The sequence below is a fragment of the Astatotilapia calliptera genome, chromosome 14 (genome assembly GCF_900246225.1).
Source record: "Astatotilapia calliptera chromosome 14, fAstCal1.2, whole genome shotgun sequence".
Lineage (NCBI taxonomy): Eukaryota > Metazoa > Chordata > Actinopteri > Cichliformes > Cichlidae > Astatotilapia > Astatotilapia calliptera.
The window spans coordinates 8,477,660-8,487,257 of record NC_039315.1 but is presented as its reverse complement, the minus strand read 5'-3'; the positions used below and the strand labels follow the sequence as shown (position 1 = coordinate 8,487,257).

The window sequence follows — 9,598 nt, the reverse complement described above, 5'->3', positions numbered from 1 at the left end:
CTTGATCCACTATTCCCATTTAGTATTTCAAAAGGAAGTTTTGCAGATGCACAATGCCAGCTCCTACAGTCACTGCAACACTGGCTGCGTGCCATGTTTTGATACGGATTTCTTTATGATTGTTGAGATCTGATTAGATTAGGAATTGATGGGGATTTGCTGTTAAACACAAATGTCATGTTTGTTCAGGCTTGTTTCCATGTGTAAACTCCAGAGTAAAAAAGACAGATAGTTGCAATGGTGCTGGACTTGATCTAACACTGTATCCAAAATTTAGGTGTAAAATAATTATGACAGTATATTAGGTTAGAGAAAAATCATGTTTGAGATTTTATATATATATATATATATATATATATATATATATATATATATATATATATATATATATATATATATATATATATATATATATATATATATATATATATATATATTTTTTTTTTTTTTTTTTTTTTTTACTGTATATATATTCCCCTTCTACAGAAACTGTAAACTGACCATTCAGGCAGGGATTTTAACAGTGACAGTAGAAACATAGCGGGGCAATTTTAAAAATGAATCTATATTCTGATGTGTTTGACTCAAAAGTGTTAAAATTGATCTCATGATCACATGTGCATAAGGAAAATAAATATAATTTCTGAACATTGTAGCAGTACCCTGCTGACTTGCTATTTTTTTTAAGAATTCCTCCTATTTGATGTACACTGAAATATTAAAAGGGAACCTTACACAACAATACAAATACATCAAAATAATGCATGTGCAAACTGCAAAGGAGAATCTCGACAATAGTTGACTATCCTGTACATATATAAGAGATGGAAATGATTGTGCTAACTAAAGAGTAAGAAAATAACATGGGGTAATTTTGTGATTTAACATAAAACAACATAAGAACAACTTAAAAAGTTGTCCATCTATGTAATAAATCATACTGAAAAACATTACAAAAGAGCTATATCTGGCTGCTACTTATTCTACAATATACTCCTTTATCCATTTAAATTCGCCATCTAACCACAATGCCAGCATGAAACCGTACATGTCAAAATGCTGAACCCTGGATGCATATTACTGCTCCTCCAGCCACGATGGCTTATCTGATCCTGGGGGCTTTAACTTTACATTGAACTGTATAAGAGTTTGTTCTAACTGCTGCTGGTTGCCAGCAAAATAAGCGGAGATGGCATTATGGAAGAGAAGCAGCTGCTTGTGCATCACCTTCACCTAGAAGAAAAGAGAGGAGAGAAAATGACATTACAAACATGGTTTCAGGTGTTTACATGAAAGCACAGCCTGCAGACATTTATTTGGATCACCAACTGCTCGGAATACATTCCTAAAAATAACTTGCACATTCCTCTGAAGCCTATTCTCAGGAGTCAAGCAGGCCGTTTTAAAGATCTCAGAAAATACTATCTTAAGTTTAACTTGAATTTATTTGCTATTTTACATTTATCTGGCAAGAATTTCCATGTTTTTTTAACAGTTCTTGTCATGAGTGACATTTCATTTTCCTAAAGCCAGATTTATTAACCAGGGATCAGAGTGCCAGGACCTTCACCCCAACTACTGTCTGATCCACAAAACACCGAACTCCTACAGCCCCTTTCTGCAAGTGATGGCCCCACAGGAGGGATTGCTGATGTACTGCTTTTGGGCTGTGCCCATCCAGGCCCTGTGGTTTTAAGTATCTTGGAGTCTTGTTCATGAGTGAGGAAAGAGTAGTGCAGGAGATTGACGCTGTATTAGTCTGTTGTGGTAAAGAGAGATCTAAGTGTGAAAGCAAAGCTATCGATGTGCATTTCCACCCTTACCTAGGGACCCAACCTCGGAGTATTGACTGAAAGAGGGAGACTGTGAATACAAGTAGCAGAAATTAGCTTCTTCTGGAGAGTTGCTGGGTTCTAAAATATGGGTCACTAATTTTAGCCACTATTTATAGTAGCTGATTCGAAGCATCCTCAACATTTTACCTGCATCTTTGTTCAAAACTGTCTTTCAGTCTATCGGCCCCCGTGTGCTCTATATAACTAGTGCTCCACTGCTCTTCGGCCGAGTCTCTGCTTATTTTAAGAAAGATGCCATTCAATCTCTTAAAAAAAAAAAAATAAATAAATAAATAAAATTGACTCTTCTCATCCTCAAAGTTATACACCAATCTAAAAATGACTGTTTATTGGTAGCAGTTTAGAAAAGGTTGAGACCAAGTAGCATACATCTCTTTTAGACAAATGCAGCATTCTTGGTACATTTAAATCTGGCTTTCATAGAGCTCATTCCACCAAAACAGCTCTCTTTAGTCTCCAGTGACATTTCTATGCAAAGCGATGCAGGAGAATGTTGTTTTGCTGATGCTGGACCTGACCTCTGCCTTTGATACTGCTGACCATGACATGATTCTCCACTTCTCTTGTCTACTGTGTGTCACGAGGTTCTGTTATGGAGCTCTTATTTTGTCTATCTGTTCCATCTTCAGCATATTTTGAGCACTTTTAAATGACATTTATTGTCACTGCTACACAGATGACTTTCAGTTAAATATCTCTTCTAAGCCCAAGATGTTTCTACTGTGACTTAGACATCTTGCATAAATGATTAGACTGTATTAAAGGTTGGATGGATGGCAATTTTCTCCAGCTTACTGAAGAGGAAACAGAAGTCCTTGTTTGTGCCCCTGTCAGATCTGTGCTTAAGGTAATGGAGATTCTAGGTCCCCTTGTCACATCTGATAAATCTTCCATCAGGAACCTTGAGGTCATTTTTGACTCAGCTTTGTCCCTGGAAGCTGACGTGGTTCGCTCTTGCTTTTACCAGTTGAGAAAAATTTCCCAGGTGAGTTTCAGTCGTTCAGGCTCTAAACTGGAAATTCATACTCATGCCTTTATTTCATCACTTTTAGATTTTTGCAATTCGGTGTTTACTTGTTTCAACAAATCTTCCCGGAGATGTCTGCAGCTTGCTCAGCATGCAGCTACAACACTGCTGACTGAGTCTTCCAAGTACTCAAATGTCATACTGATACTAATTCAGTTGTACTGGCTCGCCATTAACCTTCAGAGTGCGCTTTAAGATTCTAGCGCTGACTTTTAGAGCTCTGCATGATCAAGCATCAGTGTACATGAGTCAAATTTTACATTCATACATCACCAGCAGGTCTCTGAGGTCATGTGATCAGGGTCTATTGGTTTTGCTTCACAAAAGACTGAGAACTAAAGGCGACTGAGGTTTTTCAGCAGTGTTCCCCAGACACTGGGAACTCTCTCCCACTGAGCTTAAGATCTGTGGACTCTGTGGTCTCTTTTAAAAAGCAGCTAAAAACTCATTTTTAAACTTACTTTATGTTTTTGTGATGAAGCACTTTGTGATATTTATCTTTAAAGGTGCTATATATTCAATTTTACTTTGCTTTACTTTCACTCCTCCAAGTAAGGAGCCAGTTAAGGACGTTTGGGCATCCAACTAGGACATCTCATAGTTGAGATGCTTTAGTCATTCCTGTCAAGAGGAGGCCCCTGGGCAGATGCAGGCACACACTAGAGAGATTAAGTCTCTCGGCAAGGGCAGCTCTTTTTTCTGCTAATATAAGTTCTAATTGAGGTTTTACCTTGAAAGTAGCAGAAATGCAAAAGATTCCTTCTTTTTGCTGTATAATGATAGCAGTTATATTCAACACTGTGCTCACTCAACACAGTAACATGGGTATCCTTCAAGCAACTTAGAAGAGGCATTGGCAAGACACAGTATTTTAGTATTATATTTTAAATATGATTGGGGGTTTTTTGTGTTTTTTTTCCACGTTCAGAATGACCATCTCAAAACTATTACGACCAGCTGTTTTTAAGGAGGCATATCATACTGCTAAAGGCAGTTGTTTGTGCCCTTAATGTTTGCAAGTGCCTAGCCTGTTTCAAAACCACATCATCCATGAATGAACCCTGACTTTGGGTGTGGTTTAATCTAGGCTTTGCTTCATGTGAAACCACAATGATGTCAACAACACTGATGTCATGTGGTTACCAATGCTGCATGATTGGAGGTAAAAATCACTGGAGCCAAAACCAGTCCCTGTACCCTTCCTAAGTATTCAACCCTCAAAAATGTAAATGTCATCACCTGCAAGCAAAACTGCAGAGCCTGAGTGTGTAATTTCACAAGGAATAAAAATGGTATGAAAAAAGGAATGGGACAGCATTTTAAACACTATAAAAAAGATTAATGAATTAAATTTGTGTGCAATAAAGGAGAGGTTGTACTGCCCTGATTTAAATCTAAATATTATTGCAACCTTTGGGTTGCCTGGTCCTGTGTGTCTGTTTGTTGTTTCCTCATACTTTTCTTTTTAAGTTTAACCTAAAGGTACCCTTAGGTATAGTCTGCAGAAATTCAGAAAGTATGCATAAGACCTCAAGAAATCTGCCAGAGAGCCCTCATGCGCTTGATTTGACAGTGGGGCAGCCTTAAGCCCTCAAAGGCTTTAGCACAAATGTGCCACAAAGTTGGTAAGTCTCTGAGTGTGGACACTGGGATTATCTCCTAGAAGCAAGGCTTGCTATTCAGCAGCGATCTTGAAATGCTTTAACCACTTCTTTAGATAATGACTTAAAAAAAAATACCCAAATTAATTGAAATGGTCTGGGACATAAAACCTGCATGTGCAGTGTAACGAGGAAATCTGAGGGGGAAAAAAAGTGCCAACTTTGCCCAAAAAAGTGAAGAAGTTATACTTATATCACTATCTTTCACTACTAGAGCTAAAAAGAATAATAATTCAGAGGACTGCACTCTTTAAACATGCAGGGATTTCAAGAATAAAACTAGACTGTAATCTGAACCTTGTTTTCTTCCAGGAATTTAAGCTTGATGGTGACATCACTACGCAGCCTTTCATATTTGTCTCTGTGGATCTGGTACTCATGCTGAGCCATCTCAATGCGAACCACGCCAGCTGCATCCCTTGGTCCCAAACTCAGTTCCTCCAGATCAGAGCGATAGGCATCAAACTCAAGTCTGAACACAAACACAAGACTGAATTATTTTCTAGGCAACCATTAAGTTTAACCACTTAATGGTTGTACATCTTAGTAGTTCAATACCTTGCATTTTCGTACTGCTTAATCGTCATCAAAGTATCTTCCATTGTTTTGTTGACCAGTGTGTTGACACTGGATACGAAGAAGTTGATGGCACCAAGCAGAGCCTCGCCATTCTTACACAACAGCTTTTGTGTTTCTGCATTATACCCAAACTCATCCTGCAGAGAAATACAGAGGTTTTACCTGCCAATGTCATGACATGTCATATGGGGAGATTCTGCAATACTATACCTGCAACTCTGGGGACTTCTGGCTGAGGTCAGTGAAGGCATCTCCTAGAGCCTGCTGCGTCTGCACAATTCTTTGAAAGTGATCGGTGAGAGCGGTGGCCAGTCTTAGGATGTTTTCATACTTGCTCTTCGTGTCTCTTAACACGTCAATCTGAGCCTCAAGTTCCAGGTCTACTGTCCGTGAGCCTCGGCCAAACTTTTCTGAGAACATCTGCTTTGTACACTGCGCAATGAATATGAACAGAGAACAGCACACGGTGTCAACGCAACCTGATGTAGTCTTTGGAACACAGACATATCCAAGCATATCTATTCCATTTTAAAAACACAGCATGCACACATAGTGCAGAATACCTTGTACGTGTTTATGCCCCATTTCTTCACACTGTCCAGTTTCTCCACTGCTACACCACGAGAAACTTCTTCAGTTGAATTTGTGTTATGGTTCGACGACCCTAAAAAGAACATAAAAGCTAGAAATAAACACACAGTGTACACAGTACTGGAGCTTCTTCTATGAGGAGAAGTTTTTAAGGCAGTGGTTTACAGAAAATAAGTGAGGACAGTGTGGACAGGGTGATGAGCATGGTGATACCTGGATGCTGCTCTGTGTGGTGGGCAAGTCGACTTGCTGCAGATTGACTTTTAGGCAAGTTAACACCCCTGGATTTCATGCGAATGTCTGAAATGAACATGCCGGTGATATAGAGTAAGAATGAGAGGAAGACATGTAAAAATGACTGTAGTGAAACATGCCAGAGCAGCTTGGGAGTGAGATATGCCGCAGAACAGCAGAGCATGAAGACCGAAGCCCCTTTCTGACATGGGATTTGTAGAATTGCTGGCTTCATTAATCTGTTGAAGTAATTCAGTCATTCAGACATAGGTAGCTTCTGTGTGAATCTTCAAGCATTCCCACAATATTTGTAGAAATAACCATGGTAACTGGACTGGATATTATGTTACACAATGCTCTTATATCCAGATCAATCCTGTGTCAGTGGTACTTAAGTCATGAAATGTGACATACTGCATTCACACAACATGTGTAAATCTGTGCACTTTCTTTGATTTGTAAATGATCATGGAGAAAGTGCGCTGCTATACGCTGTGCATTCAGACATGAAGCCACCCACGGAAAAGGAGTGAAAGTCCAAAAGGAGCTTAAAAACTGTTATGCTCTGCAGTGGAGGACACATAAAGAGCAGGGTTAGAGGGGTTTTGAAGTAAATAATAATCCACCAGGCAGGCTTCACATGCACAATAAAAGCATTAAAAAAAGAAGATGAAAATGGAATTCATGGGATGAGATGCAAGTACTGGCAAAATGGTCAAAGTGCATTTCAAAGTACAGAACAGAACAGATTTTTTTTTAGACATCAACACAACATTGAATGTGACAGCCCTGTAATATCTGGTTAGTTCATTCCTATTTTTGAAAGGTGCCAAAACATTACTTCTTGCTGAAGCTGTTCAGTGGCAGAGTTCGGTAGGTACAAGCAAGGTTACATACAAGTCCGCTCATCAAGCCTCAAAACCTCTTACAAGGGGGCAAATAAGACCAACATATCAAGGTTAAATAAGAAAGAAAGGGGTTATTAGAATACACAGCCACCTGGTCCTGGTGCAGGGGCTTGTCTTCTGTCCAGATACTCGGGGTTGAAGTAAACTGCGGGTCCTAAGGAATATGGATGTTTGTGACATAAACCAGGAGACTGCAGGTCAGCAGCTCTCTTGTGACACACAAAGAAAAGCTCCTGCTATTGTTTCTTAAAAGATGCACTAAGTATCAACCTCTTTCAGTAACTGAAAGACAGTACAAGCACTGATCTCTGACACAGCCTTTATCTAACAACAGCCAGAACATCGTGAAACAAAATATCTTTAAGGGTATTTGTGTCTGTCAGCCCCTGGAAAAGGAGTTGCCGGGTCAACTGTACTTATTAAAAATCCTGTTCAACTGATGTGTGCGTTTTAGCATGAAAATTACTTACTGAACAGCAACTTGTACTTAATGCACCTTTAAATTTGTAATATCCCTGCAGATATTACTTAGAAGAATAAACAACAAAGCAATACCTGCAGAGAATGGAAGCATGGTTTGCTAAAAGTACCTTTGATACTGCTGGTTGGGATGATGCCCCCTGCAGGTCCTCCATAACCTCCAGAGACAATACTGGTTTCATTCAGGTTGGGTCCAGACACCATCACCTGCTGCAGATCCTGAGTTAAAACAGATAAACACAATTTATTAGCTTTTTCAAAGTATCTGCATGGATGTTAAGGTGCACAAAAATGCTGAGCACACTTGATCATTTTATGAAACAATGTAATTTTATTTATCTTGGTCAGACCCACAAAGCAGTAATCTTAATCTTAAACATAAACATAAATGTATGTCATCCATAACTTTTAGTTAAAATGAACAGAATCTATTTTTTGTAAAGCTGACGTGCAGACAGATAACATACAAAACATTTGATTATGAGCTAAAAATAATAATATTACTTGTAGTAGTCATACATTTCATTATAGAGGCCTCAGTATTGCTTATTCTAATGCTACTAATGTCATTGCTGGTGTAGCTTTCTTAATCCCAATGGGCTTTACAAATGGTGCACCAACCTTTTAATTTTACTGACAGTTTGTCATACAAACGCTCATTTATGTCACAGTTTCCTCCTGTAGGTGCTCTGAACGATTCAACGTTATCGGGTTGGAGGTACACATCTACTGTCCCTAGCTACAGGCCTTTACATGGTAGGGTAACATTTGGCCTAACCAGCCATGAACTGTACAATCACGCAAAATTTAGGGAAACTAGATACTGTTATAAGCAAAATAGCATTATTCATTTCCACAGTGAGTGAGGTGAGATGAAGCATCACTGACCTGCTCCAGACTGTCATCCTCTGGGAGAGTGCCTGTGTCTCCATTGCTGTTAATGGGGATCTCCATGGTTGCAGCCTTGCTCATGATACTGTCTGCCATAATGAAATCTCTGCAAGAAAGACAATAGCACATAAAGCTGGGGGAGAAAAACAGAACAATGCTAGCCTACATCGACACAGAATAACAGCTGGCTTACACTGATGCTAACGTGATTGACCAATAGCAACGGTGCTGATGTGGCTTGCTAGTGGGCTACTACCTGACAGCTAGCTTCAAATCCTCACCACTGTAGCTGAGACTGGAGCCAAGTTTCAGTCGCCAGAAAGACTAAACAAGTCGCGCGGGCAGTAGCCTTGAAATACAACATAAATTAAACGGAGGCACCGCTGTTTTTACTTAGTATCCCATACTACATCCATGATTACTCATCCTGAATCGTTCACATGATCATCTACCTGCTTCCATAGAATTCAGACAGAAAATCCCTGCATCCAGCCAGGTCGCAGCTTTAATAGTACGACTTCGGAATAAAGGTTTTCGTGATTTTTATTTTTGTTGTGCGTCACATTAGGTTCCATTTAAAAGCACTGTGCTTCAAGTGAAATGCACAATGTATGTTTTTAAATGTACTTTATGTGTCAAAAAGCAGGCTGAGAGGGATACTGTAATTTGATGCTCTTATTTTGAAGAATAATAACGTATCATCGTCGTCAAGCCTCCCCCATCTTCCACGTCGTACGGTGCTGACGTAGCGTTTTCCTCTGACCTGCAGTACCTGATTTCTCCTGAAGATGTCAGTAGCACTTCACGGCCCAGTAGAGAGAAACTAGAACATGGCAAATCTAGAGTAACTCAATCAGTAATATGGCTCTGGTCCCTCAAATGTTGTGAGTATTAATCATTAAAGCCTAGGTTGTTACATCTTAATCGTTCCATTGATTGCAATATCTCCTGAAATCAAACTGTATAAATACAGTCGTTTGTTTTGAGTTGTGAAAGGCTTTGAGATAGACCTCACCCTAGCAAACTGGCCGCACTTCCAATTATTTGCCTCATTTATTTCAATCAGGGACGCAAGCAAAGTGCACATGGCCTCCAAATGTAGAAGTTTTTCTGTAATTATTCCGGCTCGAAGCAGAGCACCAACCCTTCACACACGCTCACAATGTATTCCTAATGGTTAATTTTCCTCCATGCACTGATTACCTACAAGTGACATATTTTCCAGACTTCTAAAAATCTCCTCCTTCGTTTTCAGTATTCTACACAGCATGAATTTGACAAGCGCATTTCTAGGATCAAAGCAGGCAAAATGGCAAATCATGTAGGTTATGCATGTTTCCCCCCCCCTCCCCAATCAACAATCCACTTGTC

The 9,598-nt window shown here is 39.4% G+C and overlaps 1 protein-coding gene across 6 annotated transcripts; it reads right to left on the bottom strand.

Annotated features, from left to right (window-relative positions):
- Window positions 1-456: 456 nt before the first annotated feature.
- Window positions 457-8,752, bottom strand: LOC113036808 (arfaptin-2-like). 6 transcript variants are annotated; one of them, XM_026193320.1, is made up of 10 exons: window positions 8,421-8,721; window positions 8,225-8,333; window positions 7,447-7,555; window positions 6,948-7,010; window positions 5,928-6,014; window positions 5,687-5,787; window positions 5,334-5,555; window positions 5,103-5,260; window positions 4,842-5,016; window positions 457-1,233 (listed from the first exon to the last, which is right to left on the bottom strand). In XM_026193320.1, the coding sequence occupies exons 2-10, from the start codon at window positions 8,321-8,323 to the stop codon at window positions 1,078-1,080; spliced, it is 1,170 nt and encodes a 389-aa protein (XP_026049105.1). In that variant the 5' UTR covers window positions 8,324-8,333; window positions 8,421-8,721; the 3' UTR covers window positions 457-1,077. The 6 variants fall into 6 exon arrangements, with proteins under 6 accessions (XP_026049105.1, XP_026049103.1, XP_026049100.1 ...); XM_026193318.1 differs by lacking the exon at window positions 6,948-7,010 and having other exon boundaries at window positions 8,680-8,752; XM_026193315.1 differs by lacking the exon at window positions 6,948-7,010.
- Between the last annotated feature and the right edge of the window lie 846 nt (window positions 8,753-9,598).